We start from the raw sequence: 17,288 nt of genomic DNA on the forward strand, positions 1-17,288 counted from the left end.
GTTCTAGAAGCTCTTAGAAACACTTGAGACATCACCTCTGAAAAAGATCTATGCCTCTGCTGCCTGGTAAAGGCCTACGGAGAATGACTGTGATTACTGCTAATGGAAATTAACAGCTTCTTTAGAGAAACCCTTGAACTCCACTGAAAAATGCAATAGCCCCCATCCCTACATGCACCAACCACAGCATCACAACCCATGACACAGGAAATTTCTCTAACTATTGCCCCATCTCTACACCTAGGTAAAATCACTGAGATTGTCATGATAACCAAGCTCCAAAAACGTGTAACAGATGGGCTTAAGACTAGGGTGTGCAGCACAAGGACAGCCTTAGTAGCACTAAAGGAGATAGGATAAGTATCTGTGGAGGAATTATGTTTGGATTAGAAGAAAGAAATTATTACAACCACATAGATTAGCAAATCTTTCTGAACATGGAGGTAAGAATAGAAGTGATACACAGAAGCTAAACTGAAGTACTCATCTTCTCAGTGTTTTTCAACATGTGCATTTCTGTGTTCCATCTTACCAACAGGAAGTACTGAAATCTGAGGAGAGAAATTGGGAACACTTATACGTCTGTCAAATCAAAATAATGTTCTGCATGTACACAGTACAGAACATCTGGTGATCCCAAAGCATTTTGTAAGATGAGTAAGCATCAACATTTCTTTTGTGTAGATCATGTAACAAGGTACAGAGAGGTAAAATTACTTGCCTGAAGTCATGTAGTAAGTCAAAGGGTTAGTTTGGAATATATATCTGGTCTCCAAAGTCTCAGGCCGGGGGTAATTCCACAGGACTACAGTGTGTGTGTGTGTGTGTGTGTGTTTGTTTTTTGCCCCGAAGAGAGAGGGCTTACTATTGTAATTTGCTGCTAGCTTCTCTGGGTTAACAGCTCCAAAAACTTTTATCTAGAAGGAGACTTCTTTAGGATTTAGTACTTGTTTAGGTAATTGGCAGCTTAATTCTGCAAGACGCTTAGCACCATGGCCCCAGTCCATGCTTAATTTTAAGTACTGTTGACTTTAATGGAACTCTTCACATGCATAAAATTAATCACATTTAAGTGCTTTGCTGTTTCAGGGCCAGCATGCTCAACATCTTGCAGGAATGATACCTCCATGAACACAGTATATGAAACCTTCTTATGGTAGTTAGGGTCTTGAACAGTTTTTGCAGAACAGTTGCTTGTAGAGCACTTGTTTAAACTATTTTTCCTGTTTTCTCCAGTGTGCCTGGTGAATTTCACTGCAGTCCTCTCTGGAACCAGCTGCTTGTGTTAATAGTATTAAAGTAGTTCAAACTTACATATTCTGTATGCAAAATGTGTTTTAGCCTGTACAACTACTGAGCCAGAATTTGTGCATTAGAAGATTATTTGTTTGGAAAGCCTATTGTAATTTAGTGGAAGTAATAGCATGCTGTGTGTGCCTTTCTGGATTTTTAAAACTTGAATTCAAGCAAGAAGAATTGCTGTGAGGTTCCTGGAAACATTGGGAGAAGTGATGGAAAAATATGACAAGTCTTCTAATTTTTTCTTCATTGTGATTTTTCAATCACTGGGTATTTTTAATGTGTGTATTTCAAGAAATGTCAAATACAGTGAATGTCATGAAAATTTTTGTTTGTTTGCAGTGGTTAAACTAGTAATATTTTCAATATTCCCTATATTCCATTTACAATAAATATTCCATTCCATTAAATATACAGGTTTTTTTGGTCAGGTTACTCTCTATATAATTTAATGTATAAAAGAGATGGCTGACACAGAATGTACAGTTTTTGCTCCAATAATGTTTGCTCAAATTTGGTATTTTGATGACAACTCTTTTATCCATGTTTCCTCCAGCTACTATAGTCTCATGCCAAGGAAACATTTTTGATTTAATTGAGGAATTAAAACTGTGAGTTCATTTGATTTTATTGATTGAGATGACTTTTCTTGCAACTGCTGCTAATTTATTTTGTTCAAAATACAAAAATTTAGGCAATAAATTATTTTAATGTAAATTGAGTGCTTGTGAAGGATGCTGCTTCTATAGAAAAGAACAGCCTAAGCAACAGCAAAAAGCTTACTCAGTGATCTCCAGTTTATTCCAACCCAGAACTGAACAGTCCACTTTTAGTTGTGAGAGGCTAGTTAGTCTTCAAGGTTTTTGGCACTTCTTGCGAGACTGCCAACAAGGCTGCCAGCTGCGGTAAAGTTTTTTGTGGGTGTCTGCCTTGCAGGAACTGGAGTAACACCACCAAACTCATTTTGCATAAGCTACTGCACAGCCATCAAAACTTGCCCTGGATTCTGTCTTGTCACTATAACCAAGTCAACAATTGTGTGTGTTTATAATTTATTCAGTTTCTTTACATAGTTACATAGTTGCATAATTGCACTTGTTTTTAATCATTTTTCCTTCTGTATAGGCTAAACCCCAACCCCTCATTTATTTGGGCAGAGTTCTATGATCAGTGTCACTAAAATATAATACTTATCTTAAAGTTTTATGCCAGATCTGTGGGCATTTGTTATAACTACTGGTATATTGTAAGTTAATATTGTTTGATATAATAGTATGCCATAAGCGTGAACTTGTCTATTTGTTACATTTAGGACTGTAAGGATGTTTTCCACTTCAGGCTTTTCATACTCTTCAGTGCCAATCTACGTGTTGTACTTCTCCATTATAAGACTCTTTTATGCGAGTGGTTCTAGCAAAACAAGTAGTATATTTTACTTGTAAGCTTTCCCCACATGCACATTAAAAACTTTAACTCCTGCTTTTGTTAGTTCCTCTTTGTGTCTTCTTGACAGTGTTGAGTCCGTTGCATAACAAAGTGTGTGCTGATTTCACAAAATTGCTCTTTATATTAAATATGTACCTGGAAATGTGTATAAGAGGTATTTTGGACAGCTTCACATTTTTCTTTTTTTCAGCAAATTCTTAATGTGTTCTATAACATTTTTGGGATAAACTCATAATAGTTAGAGATGTGAAAGGACTATTACATCAAGTCTATCCCCAAACAAATTCAGGTGACGCTTCCTCACACCACACTTGTTCTTTGACAAAATACCAAAACTGGCAAACAAAACCATCAAGAAAATTATCAAAATATGTGTGAGAGACCCTATCTTTCTGGCTAAAAAAAAAAAATTAAAAAATTCATGTTGATTTTGAGAGTTTCATAGTTTTTGTTTGTTTTTTTGTTTTTAATATTTCCTGCTTTTAGCAGATCTTATAAATAGTCTAGATTTTTAGGTACATTTAACCATGTTCTTCAAAATAAGAACCATATATAATGAAGCATCTGTGGACATGGTTTTTGGTTTGGGTGTCTGAATAGGGAGGGATAAGGATTATAGACTACTTCCTAGAAGATAATGAATATGAAATAATCTGCAGCTCTTAAATTTAACCTGGCTAACTCTCTGATACACAGAACATATTTCTGGTATATCTTTTTTTTTCTCCCCTCCCCCCTTTGGTAAGACTATTACATCAAATTCAGACTGCAGGCTGTGAGAAGTTAATGTAATAAATTCTGTTCTATAACTTCCATGTAATCAGGATTTTTTTGTTTGTTTGTTTTCTTTAATCCCCTTCAGGCAGCCAAGGGCAGTTTCCACTCACACAGAATGTTACAGTTGTTGAAGGGGGAACAGCAAATTTGACCTGCAGGGTTGATCAAAATGATAACACCTCCCTCCAGTGGTCAAATCCAGCTCAACAAACTCTGTACTTCGATGACAAGAAAGGTGAATATATTTTCTTTAATAATTTTGAAATATTTTATGATAACAAATATCTTAAATGAGACAGATCATTCATTTATTCCCAAACTGTTTTAATATAGAACTGTATTTATGTTAAATATTAAATATCTATTTGCTAGGCATAAACTCTAAAGAGTACTTAACTTATAAGTTTTGATTAAATATACAGTTTGTTTCTAACTCTCTTTGATTGAAGTTATTTTTGTACTGTATATCTTGATTTCTTACATGATTTTCATTTCCTCCCACCACTTAATGTAGGCAAAGAACAACATTTTTCATGATTTTTGCAAATTGAACTGGAAATCTTTGTTCAGATATATTTTGAAGGCGGGTTAAGGAGGGCTGGGGGGGGCGGGATGTAGTAGCTTGTAAGCACCATATCTTGTCTGTGGTAGTTGGTGGAAGGATAGATAGTATTTGGCTCAAGTTTACTGGATTTTGTTTGTTAGTTTTTAAACAATTCGTGTGCAGTTACCATCACATGGTTATTCAGCCAAACAACTAATCAATTAGTTCACTTATATTTGCTGTCTGAGCTTTACTAATTACACGATTCATAGGTTGTGATGGTCTACCCAGATGAAAAAAATAGGAACAATTTCTATTCTTTTTCATAAGACAAATATTGCTTGTTTAATAGGGTTTGCTCCCAAGATTTGTGCATCCATCTGACCTGAATAAGCCCAGAAATGTATCTTTTGAGGTAAAATGTTAACAAGGGCATGCCTTTTAGATTTCATACATAAAAACATGTGAGCATTAACAGAGCTACGTTTCATAAAATCTCTGTTTGGCTTCAGAACTGCAACAACCTTGATTTTGGCTCCAGTAGTAGTGAAGCTTGATGGAGTTTATATTTAATCCTTCAGTGAGGACTCAGGTCTGCAAGATGCTGGGCACCCTGGCCCATCTCCAGCAAATGGGAGCACTCAGGAGCTTAAAGTTAAGCACTGATTAAGTGTTTTGCTGTATGATGTTAAAGGTGCTTAGCATCTTGGGATCAAGCTTGAAGAGCAGGTTTTGTGTGGAACTGTGTGCTTGATTTAAAAGCAGATTTGGAAAGCAGTTGTATTATATCTACAGAACCTGCAATCAAAATATTTTCAAACTGAATAAGTTCCATTGCTACTAATATAATAGGCAAAACAGAATCTAATTAAGATACTGAAATGGTTCCTTTTTCCTTTGTGTAACTATTTTCGTAATGTGTTATCAAGGGATTTGCAATTTCCTTTAAGTCTCAGGTATGTTATGAACATTGGATTAAAGATACATAATGAAGTATGCCACGTATTAATATTCCTAAAACCCAATCCTGCAACCCTTACTCATGTGAGTAATCCCACTGATTTTGTATAAATAAGGAATACCTACATAAGCAAAAGTAATGGGTCTGAGCTCTTTTGTAGGCAAAACCCAATATCTAGAACTTCTGTACATTTGAATGATGTTTTAAAAGATTCTAGGAATAAAAAAAACCCAGGTTAATTTCATGTATGAATCTATTCTGGTATGAATTAAATTTGCTGCATGAACTAGATTTATCACTATTCACTGACAATAGTAATATGTCTCATAATAAAATGCAGTAATAACATTTATGAATGGCTTGTTGCATGGTAAGTATTTATGAACAATATATAGTCTCTACAGAAGACACAGGAGACTAAAGAAAACTTTAAAAACTGCAGTTTTCATTGAACTTTCAGCTCTGTCCTTAGACTTTGAGGAATATGTACAGGTTTATTTGCAGAGGAATTACTATGCGTCTGTTACACAGGAAAACTGCTAAAATGATCCAGAAGTATGCCTGGTCCTTAAATCATGCATATTCAGTAATTTTACATTTATAAGGCATTGCATCCTGTTCATGTGACAGTCCCATCCTTGACTATACTGCTGGGGGAAGTGAGCAGCAGGATGAAATGCCATGCAGAAGTCATTGCCACTCTCTCTCCCCACTTCATCCAACTCAAAATAATGGTTTCACAGCTTTAATCAGCAGCTCTGTCTGTGTGCTTCCACTTATGCCTAAAGGAAAGATACTTCCTTTACAAGATTTTTCCCTTTGGGTCTTGTATTGCTAGGATGGAACTCTAGCTCTGAAAGTTTAGACAGCCTTAAGTCCCTCAGAAACAGCATTAAGTCCATCCTGAGACCAGTATTGAAGCAGAAGTCTGAGTCAGGGCCCTCTCTTCTTACAGGCACATAATTTGTGCCCATTTAGGCAAAGAGAGCTTACTCTTAGGTGGAGTAGATCTGCTTAAACCATTGATTCCAGTGCCCAGACATTCAGAGTTCTCCACTGATTTTGGCCCTAGCTGCATGACACATCTCTCTGCCTCAGGGGTGAAAGTAAGTCTAGGGACTTACCGGTACGGGGCTGGGCTGGGGCTGGCTCTGGCCCCCGGAAGGGGCGGGGTCTTGGGCAGAATGGGCGGGGCTGGGGGGTCAGAGCCAGCCCTGGCCCACCCTGTACCAACAAGTGCTTCCTTCCCCTTCCCCAGGGTAACAGCGGCAGCCGGGGGCTCTGGCAGCAGTTTAAAGGGCCCTGGGCGGTAGCAGCGGCTGGAGCCCTGGGCCCTTTAAATCGTCCCCGGGGCTTTGGCAGCAGGGCTCCGGGGGCGGGGCTCCGGCTGCGACTACTGTCCCGGGCCCTTTAAATCGTCCCTGGAGTCTGCCAGAGCCCTGGGGAAGCAGTGGCAGGGCTCCGGGGATGATTTAAAGGGCCCAGGGCTTGGCCGCCGCTACCGCCCCAAACCCTTTAAATCTCTGCCCCAGCCCCACCATCGCCACCCCAGGGCTCTGGCAGTAGGGCTCTGGCAGAAATTTAAAGGGCCAGGGGCTCCAGCCACTGCTGGGAGCTGCAGGCCCTTTAAATTGCACCTGGGGAAGCCGATCCACCCCTGTACGGCGCACCGGCTCTTGCCGGTACGCCAAACCGGGGCGTACTGGCTTACTTTCACCTCTGCTCTCCCTTCATAGCCATGTAAACCTTCTGGTACAGTTGTGTTTATCAGACCCGTAAAATCAGTGAAAAAGAATAGGTGGAGACAGACAACTCTTATAGGAGTTGGATCTGGAAGCTCAGTCCCACAAGAGATCAGAATGATCACAGACCCTTCCACATTCAGAATTAAGTTAAAATAATACATGCCCTTCACTTAACCTTCCACAAGTAATTATGCACCACTGTGCCACACCCACCCACAAACTAATCAAGCTATTTCTTCTGTTGGTTGGAAGGAAGAGAGTGCCACTGTTATTCCTATTTTTAAATTCTTAGAAGATGCTCCGGTACTATCATGGATGGGGGCTAGATGAATATCAAATACATGGCTGGTGTGTACAGCAGCAAGAGAGTAATCTGACATAGATGGTATGCTATAGCACATGTTCCAGAAGTAGAAAAGTTACCCATGAGGAGGTCTGAAATGAGGTCTGAAATGCCCTCTCCATGATGCTGTTCTTCATGGAGGCCCTAATGTTTGCAAAAAATAGAACTACAAGATGGTGGTACAGAAAGACTTAGAGTCAGACTGTCTCATCCAAAGACAATTTCTGATGATAAAAAGGACATGTTTAATGTAAATATAGTCTATTTTTGTGAACTAAATCAGTGAGGTATTTGAGAAGAAGCATTACCTACTTGGTTAGGACAATGGGACTGGATGGGAGGAGATGCTCCCGGCCCCCTGCTAATCCCCAGGGCCACTCTGGGCCTGTGGGGGCCCTCAAAGTGTCCCTCCTCCCAGACCCTTGGGCACCCAAATAGCTAGGGATGGCCATGGGTAACATCATTGGATTCATCTAATGGTACTATTATTCAGGGCTTGTGTAAATGAAAACTTAGTTGGCAGCAAGCTGGGGTGAATCTACTGCACATTACTGTGTTGCTTACTAAGTAACCCTGTGGGTTCCACTGACACACACTGAATGTTCCCTAGTGTGCTTTAATCTATTCCAATTTCAAAGTGTGATAGTCAAAACTGACTGGAAAATGTTCAGTGTGCAGCAGCAGGGTCCACATGGAGTTAGTGTGTGGCAGGCTATTGTGTGGTAGATTTACACACCAGCTTTCAAGAAAATAAGTGATCATTTAGACGAGCACTGGGAGACTTCCAAACTTTGTGATTGAATAAACAGGCAGTTTGATCTCAAAGAAATGCTGGTAATTAGTTTTCGTGCAGTTGTCTCTTCAAATCTGGACATATCATTAAAGTTGGTCTTCTCTGCCCGAGTCTCTCTCATTCTAGAATAATTTAGATATGGTGCTACTGCCTACATGTTATATGCCTATAAATAAAACATGGAAAAATATTAGAGACTGGGATTCTGCTTTTAACTTGAATTGTCCTTGTACCTCTCATTCCTGTGTCTTTGGTCAAGTCACATAACAGATGTCTTCATTTTTCCATCTGAAAAATGGGACTAATAATGGATACCTTCCTCACATGGGTTTTGTGAGATGTAAATAACTCATGTTGGTAAAATTGTCCAAGGTTCTTAGATAGCAGGTTCAATAAAAAAGTCACATTATTATTTACTCATCTATGAATTATAACTTATTCATTGTTTGCAACCAGAAACACCAAAGATATTAATCACATTTTCCTTTTCCCATCATAGATACATATCAAAAATTAACCCACACCCCAAATTACCCTGAAGTAAAAGCAAATACTGTCCATTAATATTTTTAATTGGTATTCTCCCTATATTCAGTTGCATATATATAGTTGATGCACGGGAAGATTTTGTGTTCAAGGATGCTTTAAACTCAACTGATTAAATATTTATGAATAAAATGAGTTACACAAGTAATATTTTAGCTTGAGAGATGGTTGATGGTGTGCTTATATAACCTTTAAAGGGATAGAAAATTATGAATAGATTTGTTTCAGGAAAAACAATTAAATATTTTAATCTGTTTAATGTATGTAAATGAATATCAGTTAGGTTTTTGTTTTTAGAGTCTCATGGCTTGGATTAGATAAAATATTTGTTACAAATTTGAGACTAGAGTGTGATTGATCCAATATAGATACGCAAAGAGTACTCAGCAGGGGGAAGGCCCCATGAGCCTTTTCCTTCCTTATGTCCCCAAAACTGTAAGACATATCTAGATTAGGAAAACTGATCTGGTGCTAGGGTGGATGGGGAAGTGGTGGATGTGATATATCTTGACTTTAGCAAAGCTTTTGATACGGTCTCCCGTATTCTTGCCAGCAAGTTAAAGAAATATGGATTAGATGAATGGACTATAAGGTGGATAGAAAGCTGGCTAGATTGTCAGGCTCAGTGGGTAGTGATCAACGTCTTGATGTCTAGTTGGCAGCCGGTATCAAGCGGAGTGCCCTTGGGGTTGGTCCTGGGGCCAGTTTTGTTCAACATCTTTATTAATTATCTGGATGATGGGATGAATTGCACCTTCAGCAAGTTCGCAGATGACACTAAGCTGCGGGGAGAGGTAGATACGCTGGAGGGTAGGGATAGGGTCCAGAGAAAGAAGGGTCCAAAAGAAATCTGATGAGGTTCAACAAGGACAAGTGCAGAGTCCTGCACTTAGGAAGGAAGAATCCTATGCACCGCGACAGGCTGGGGATCAACTGGCTATGCAGCAGTTCTGCAGAAAAGGACATGGGGATTACAGTGGATGAGAAGCTGGATATGAGTCAGCAGTGTGCCTTTGTTGCTAAGAAGGCCAACGGCATATTGGGCTGCATTAGTAGGAGCACTGCCAGCAGATCAAGGGAAGTGATTATTCCCCTCTATTCGGCACTGGTGAGGCCACACCTGGAGTATTGCATCCAGTTTGGTCCCCACCCGCTACAGAAAGGATGTGGACAAATTGGAGAGAGTCCAGCGGAAGGCAACAAAAATGATTAGGGGGATGGGGTACGGGACTTCCAGGCGAGGCTGAGGGTACTGGGGTTATTTAGTCTGCAGAAGAGAAGAGTGAGGGGGGATTGGATAGCAGCCTTCAACTACCTGAAGGCGGGGTTCCAGAAAGGATAGAGCTAGGCTGTTCTCAGTGGTGGTAGATGACAGAACAAGAAGTAATTGTCTCAAGTTGCAGTGGGGTAGGTCTAGGCTGGTTATTAGAAAACACTATTTCACTAGGAAGGTGGTGAAGCACTGGAAGGGGTTACCTAGGAAGGTGGTGGAATCTCCATCCTTAGATGTTTAAGGCTCAGCTTGACAAAGCCTTGGCTGGGTTGATTTAGTTGGGGTTGGTCCCGCTTTGAGCAGGGAGTTGGACTAGATGACCTCCTGAGGTCTCTTCCAACCCTAATATTCTATGACCAGGACAGCTAATTTTTTTAACACATAACTTTACCTGTTTTTAAACAAGACTTGGCAGCTAGTGAAATCCATGTTAGTTAAAAGGTGTGAACTAACATGCTGTCAAGGTTCCTCCCCCACTCTGAACTCTAGGGTACAGATGTGGGGACCTGCATGAAAAACCTCCTAAGCTTATCTTTACCAGCTTAGGTCAAAACTTCCCCAAGGTACAAAATATTCCACCCGTCCTTGGATTGGCCGCTACCACCGCCAAACTAATACTGGTTACTGGGGAAGAGCTGTTTGGATGCGTCTTTTCCCCCAAAATACTTCCCAAAACCTTGCACCCCACTTCCTGGACAAGGTTTGGTAAAAAGCCTCACCAATTTGCCTAGGTGACTACAGACCCAGACCCTTGGATCTTAAGAACAATGAACAATCCTCCCAACACTTGCACCCCCCCTTTCCTGGGAAATGTTGGATAAAAAGCCTCACCAATTTGCATAGGTGACCACAGACCCAAACCCTTGGATCTGAGAACAATGAAAAAGCATTCAGTTTTCTTACAAGAAGACTTTTAATAGAAATAGAAGTAAATAGAAGTAAAGAAATCCCCCCTGTAAAATCAGGATGGTAGATATCTTACAGGGTAATTAGATTCAAAAACAGAGAACCCCTCTATGCAAAACCTTAAGTTACAAAAAAGATACACAGACAGAAATAGTTATTCTATTCAGCACAATTCTTTTCTCAGCCATTTAAAGAAATCATAATCTAACACATACCTAGCTAGATTACTTACTAAAAGTTCTAAGACCCCATTCCTGGTCTATCCCCGGCAGAAACCAGCATATAGACAGACACACAGACCCTTTGTTTCTCTCCCTCCTCCCAGCTTTTGAAAGTATCTTGTCTCCTCATTGGTCATTTTGGTCAGGTGTCAGCGAGGTTACCTTTAGCTTCTTAACCATTTACAGGTGAGAGGAGCTTTCCCCTGGCCAGGAGGGATTTCAAAGGGGTTTACCCTTCCCTTTATATTTATGACACATGCTTTAAAACATAACCTATTATCCTAGTTTAGACTTGGCACCATAGTTTCAGGTCAGGGAGAGATCATCATCAGTGCTACTCCTTCAGTGCTCTTAGGCCTTGTCTTCCTAGGGAAACCAAATGTAAATATGGCCAGAATAATTTTGCTGCTTCCCTCTCACTACCCCTACTTCCTGGCGCTCCCTTCCTCCAAGCATTGGCTTATAAGCCACATATAGTCATTTGTTCATTAATTCCTCTGAGTCTTCCTTAATTTGAAGTTAGTGTGAAAATGAAAGTAGACAACACTCTCATTTTACCAGTAAGCACTTAGCTAACTTTCCATTGGGCAAAGAGTTGTACAGAACCACTGCAGGGAACAGCTATCTGTTAAAGAAGACAGTCTTTACTAGTACATCTTCACTTTTGGCTGCAGAAGAGCATATATTCTAAGAAAATATGAATTTACAACTCTCTGTGTGCAAGTTAAAATTCTTAGGAAGCAGATGTAAATTACATGCTGCACATGAACAGAGATTTTTTTCACCTACACAATTTTCAATTAAAATGAATAATTAACATAGAAACCTTGGTATCACTTTATGCACACAAGTATCCTGAATTATATAGCTGCCTTTCGAAGAAGCACAACACACAACAATGCGGGACTGGCAGAAATGTGATTGATTTTTTTTAAATGAATATACATGGGGTGGGGGGTTAAAAATTATTTTCATCTGCATTTCTTAAAGCAGTGGTTCTCAACCAGGAGTCCGGGGCTCCCTGGGGGGCTGTGAGCAGGTTTCAGGGGGGCCACCAATCATGGCAGGCATTAGACTCTCTAGGGCCCAGGGCAGAAAGCTAAAGTTCCAGAGCAAGGAACTGCACCCTGGTGCCCTGAGCCCCACCACCCAAGTCTGAAGTTGAAGCCTGTAGGCAACTTAGCTTTGCAGTGCCCCCTATGATGTGGGGCCTGTGTCACAGGTGTTGTGACACAGGTGGGCCATAGAGTTTTAATTGCATGTTGGGGGCGGGAGGGCCTCAGAAAGAAAAATGTTGAGAACCTCTGTCTTAAACAATGAAAGATGGGCAATAAACAGAGAGGTATAAGGAAACTCCTGTGCCATAGAAAGATAGAGATGTTTGATAAAAAGAAGATTTAACACAGATCCTTCCTTTAACTTTCAGCCTTCTTTTTAGAGTCCAATATTTTATACTTATTTTGGTGGGGGTGACGGCTTAGGTAGAGAGGAATCTTGAAACGGGTGAAGCCCACATGTACTGTACAACCAAATGATGGCTAGTTGATGCCAAGCTTGTTTGATCTCCTCAGTTTAGTAAATGATGCACTCAGATTATTTAAAAAAGGAAGAGACTGGTATCTGGCTAGCATACCTCAGTGTTTTTGTTCAGTCTGCCAAACTAAACTGCAGGAAATATATGCTCTTTACTTTGACAAGGATCTGGCATGTCTGTTGATAATAAAATGTGCACTTCTGTTGACACTGATCATAATTAGTTTGCTATGAACTGACATCCCAACTCTTTGACAAGAGTTGTGTCTGATGCTAATCATTGTTGGGTACATTCTCTCTTACACTGTCATCAAATAATAGCACTTTGATGCCTTAGTAACACATTAGTAAACAAATTTCAACTTCAGGATTATTCATCCTTAGAGGGAGAAGATGTTTCCTTAGGTGACCTTTGTTTATGTTGCATATAACAGTAGTTGGCACTTAGGGAGTTATGTATCACCAGAGGATCCCAAAGCTTTCAAAGATGCTGCTGCATTAAATGTGGTTATGACTGTGCACTGCACTTGTAGCAGCTCCTGGAAGCATTCTGCGGTGGAGAATGCAGATAGGCACAATGCTACACGTGAACCTATAGAACCACCCACAGGTATTTCAACTGACATTTGTTTCACTATTTGCTTCCCCTCAATGGGGGCCTTGCATAATCAGCCTGTGTGGGATGCGGGTAGGCCCAGGACATGTCTATATTCCAAAAATGCTGCCTTTGGAGTATGTAGTCCCACTATCAGCCACATGAAAACATCTCCTAGGATTTGCAGTAGGCATGTTAAATAGTATAATTGTCACTCATTACACCCATAACTCAGTGTGGAAAATAAAGTGTGGGGGGAGGAGGTAGCACAGAAAGATAGACACAAAATAACACCAACAGACAGTGAAGATGTACCAGTGTCCCCAGCAGACCACCACCTTGCATTGTGTGGGTTTTATAATTTTTAGTTTATAGAAAGCTGCCATTTTTATTGCAGGGGTTTAGGTCAATGGGTTTTGTTTTATTTTTATTTTTCCCAAACCCAGACAACTTTAGCTGTTAACCTTGAACAATGAAGAGTTCAGAGTTGGAAGTTTTCAGTGTGCATTGTAAAGCAGTACTTTGGTTTAGTGATTTTTAGGTCTTTTCCAGAGTTTTAGGATAACTGTTCACAGGCCTTTCATGAGTTTGAGCTTTTCACATAGGTTCGATCACTTGGTTTCATAGTCACAGTAGTTGCTGACATCTCATGCAGTTTTGTATCAAGAAGCCATTTGTTAACACACACAGTCTGGGCAGTTCTCATTCTTCATTAAGGCACATGGCCAGATGTTTTGGGCTAAATAAGTTTGGCCAAGAATTTCAGAAATGACTAGTGATTTGAGTGCCCAACTTTAAGACCCCTTAAAGGGGCCTGATTTTCAGAGGGTGTTACTCAGCACTTTCTGAGAAACAAGGCTCTTTAATGTTTTTAGCTCTAAGGTTCTCCAGTTGAGGCATTGAGCATAATTCTTTTTGTGCACTGCTTAAAAGATAAGAAGTAAAGCAGAGCAGGTTTATTAAATATATCTTGGGAAAATATTTTTTTTCTAAATGAAATATGTAACAGTATGTGTATTCATTATAATAAATTCATAGAATTACTTCCACTTCTACCATTTATTCTTTCATCAGGACCTGGTGAGAAATACTTGGAAATATTAAGAGAGCAAATAAACATTTTGTAGCAATGGTAGTGAAGTCTAAGAGTTTGCATTATTTTGTGTTGAAGTATGGGTGTTTGCACAAATTAAATCCCCTAGCTCTGCAGCTAGCTATATTGAGGATGAAGTTGATTCACTGAAATATGATGAGGTGAAGAAGTGGTTATGGTGATATTGCTAACATTGCTTCTTTATGTAGCTTCATTTTATGTACACTAGTAATTTTTTTTTTCTTTTTGGATGACAGTTATCACAAGAAACAGCAAATACATGGCTATTTTAATTGTTTATTTTTTTAAATTTACATGCCAAACATATGCAATAGATGATATTGTGGATATTGATTGTAAATAGTTTTTCTTGGATTTCAGAAAAGTGTAAAAGATTAAACTGAGTTCTGAGCCTAATTTTTTACTCAGATGTAACAGTAGCCCAGGGGTGGGCAAACCTTTTGGCCCGCAACATTAGGGTTGCGGAACTGTATGGAGGGCCGGGTATGGAAGGCTGTGCCTTCCCAAACAGCTTGGCCCCCTCCCCCTGACTGCCCCCCTCAGAAATTCCGACCCAACCAAACCCTCCCGCTCCTTGTCCCCTGCCCCAACCCCTATCGACACCCCTGTCCCCTGACAGGCCCTCCCATGTCTATCCAACCCCCCTGTCCCCTGGCTGCCCCTGGGACTCCTGCCTGCCCCCTTACCATGCAGCTCAGAACAGGAGGAGCTCGCCGCCTGGCAGGAGCAGCAGGCCAGAGTGCTGGCGGTGCAGCAAGCTGAGGCTGTGGGGGAGGGGGGACTGCAGGGGAGGGGCCGGGGGCTGGCCTCCCCCGGCCGGGAGCCCAAGGGCAGGGCAGGATGGTCCCGCAGGCCAGATGTAGCCTGCGGGCTGTAGTTTACCCATCTCTGCAGTAGCCCCTACTCAGCAGATACTGACCCTTGTTTAAATGACCTTGGGTAACCCTGGACCAGCTCATGTTGGTAGCGCCAGGAGATAAAGATTGATCAGTTTCCAGAATTCTTGTATCTTTTACACAATGTCAGAAGTAAATTAAATCTTTCACAAAAAGAGAGAAAATGAGGCCATATTAATTTTTCATTCTGGAAGGAACCCTGATAGAGAAGTGGAAGAAGTCATTGCAACTCTTGCAAATTTTTCTGAGAACAATTGGTGTAGAAGAGAAATTTGAGAGGGTAGAATCATGCGAACTACCATGGGAGGCAGGTCCAGAGGCACCGGAGATCAACACTGCATTTCAATGGGCCATGAAGGACACTGAAGACTGATAGACAAATATTTTGAAAAATCAAGAAAACTGTGAACCATGTCACTTAGGAAAGGCAATTTTCTTTGAGAGAAAGTAGCTGCTGGGTGAAACCATTGATCTTTATGTTGCATAACTACTTAATAAAACAGTCGTATGAACCGAACAATTAATGGATGGGTGGGGTAGATACTGAATTATTTGTAGTATGAGGCGCTACTGTGCCAAAGACAGGTTTCATAGTAACAGCCGTGTTAGTCTGTATTCGCAAAAAGAAAAGGAGTACTTGTGGCACCTTAGAGACTAACCAATTTATTTGAGCATAAGCTTTCGTGAATAATTGCTGTGAGAAATTGACTTGACATTCACAGGGCTAGTAAAAACTGTGCTTCCCAAACAAAAGTGCTAAGAAGAGGTTGAAGAAGAATTGAAATGTGCAGTTAAAAATGCAAATACAAAGGTAGCATCCAAGGGTAAAGAAATGGCAGAGATGAGATTTATTTGCCATATATGTGGAGACAATAACATCATCTTCAAGGATGTCCAGCACAGGAGGTGTGGTACAATACAGTTTAATAAATAAATGAAATACATTCATGACCATTCAGCAGGAAGACAAAACTCTGATCATGATGCCAGAACTGAGTTATTTGTGTTCATTTAATTAATTCACCAAGCAAGGTTCTACAACAGATTGGTTTGTAGTACTGGAAACAAATGAACTAAACATGAATTTCAAAATATATACTCAGTGGAAGTGGAATACAGTGTAATCACAGCAATCATATACATAATGATTGGGGACTGCCTGTTAAAAGAGAACTATATTTGTTTCAAATAGCCATTACAAAATAAGCCTATGTGGCAAAATCACACTGCATATCTTTGTAAGGCTAGATATCACACAGTTTGAAACAGTCGAACAGGAATTCCATATATATGTTTTGGATGAAAAGCAGTCTGCAAAAACAGATGATTAGACACTTGTATAATTGGACTACCAAACTAAATGCAAAGGACATTTTTAAAAAATATGAGATTTATCAAACTGGCCTACATTCGTATTACAGTCTTTGCATGCTTGCACGTGTTCATTCCACTTTAGGGGGGTCTGCGCACCAGCGAACTGGAGACAGAAGTTTTTCCCATAGTGGTACCTGTTGGGGTGGTGTGTGGGCCCTCCTCCCATTCTTGCTGCTAGCCTAACGGGTAGTGCTGCCCTTCAATTCCTTATGACTGTTCATGATTGGTTGTCTGAGCAAGTGCAGGCTCCTCATGCTTTTTTGCCTTACTTTATATATATATATATATATATATATATATAATATAGTATTTTTTAAAAAAAGTTCTAGTTAAATAATGGTACTCGTTTTCTGTTCTGTTTGGTTTTCTTGTTTCCATTGCATTTTGGCTTGGAGACAAGGCATGCTGAAGTCGCCAGGCTTCACATGCTATTCTGGTTGCAATAAGTTGATGCAAGTCAGTGATTCCATTCTAGTTGCTTGAAGTGTCTGAGTGAGAGACATGTTAGGCATAAGTGCCCATTTGCAGAGGATTTTAAACCTATACTAAGAAGCTGGGAGAAGTTTGGCTTCAACATGGAGGCGGCATTGCATCCCCACTATATACCCAGCTGTTCAGTTTGCAAGAACTCTGACATGTCACTTTCCCACTGTTGCTGGACTTTGTGGCTTCCCCACAATGAAGGGAACCAAGCCATGTGTACACTACTGGCTAAATCAGCTGTGCTGTGATTGATGCAATGATGTAGATTTATCGAGTCTGGTGAAGACATGTTAAGTCAATGGGAGAGTGTCTCCTGTCTACATAGTGTGGTGTAGACACTGCTGTAAGTCGACCTAAGTTACATCAACTTCAGTTATGTAATTTGTGTAACTTAGATCAACTTACATCGTTATTGTAGACCAGCCCCAAGACAGAAGAC

At 40.3% G+C, this 17,288-nt stretch overlaps 1 protein-coding gene across 3 annotated transcripts in view; it reads left to right on the plus strand.

The window, feature by feature from the left end:
• Positions 1-17,288, plus strand: part of CADM2 (cell adhesion molecule 2) — a 1,053,908-nt gene that overhangs the window by 789,027 nt on the left and 247,593 nt on the right. For all 3 annotated transcript variants that reach the window (XM_084621993.1, XM_084621994.1, XM_084621992.1), the window contains one exon: positions 3,608-3,757. In XM_084621993.1, coding sequence (XP_084478119.1) covers positions 3,608-3,757 — 150 coding nt within the window. The remainder of the gene's footprint in view (positions 1-3,607; positions 3,758-17,288) is intronic.

This window comes from Lepidochelys olivacea (assembly GCF_965140295.1).
Source record: "Lepidochelys olivacea isolate rLepOli2 genome assembly, chromosome: 1".
NCBI classification, from domain to species: Eukaryota; Metazoa; Chordata; order Testudines; family Cheloniidae; genus Lepidochelys; species Lepidochelys olivacea.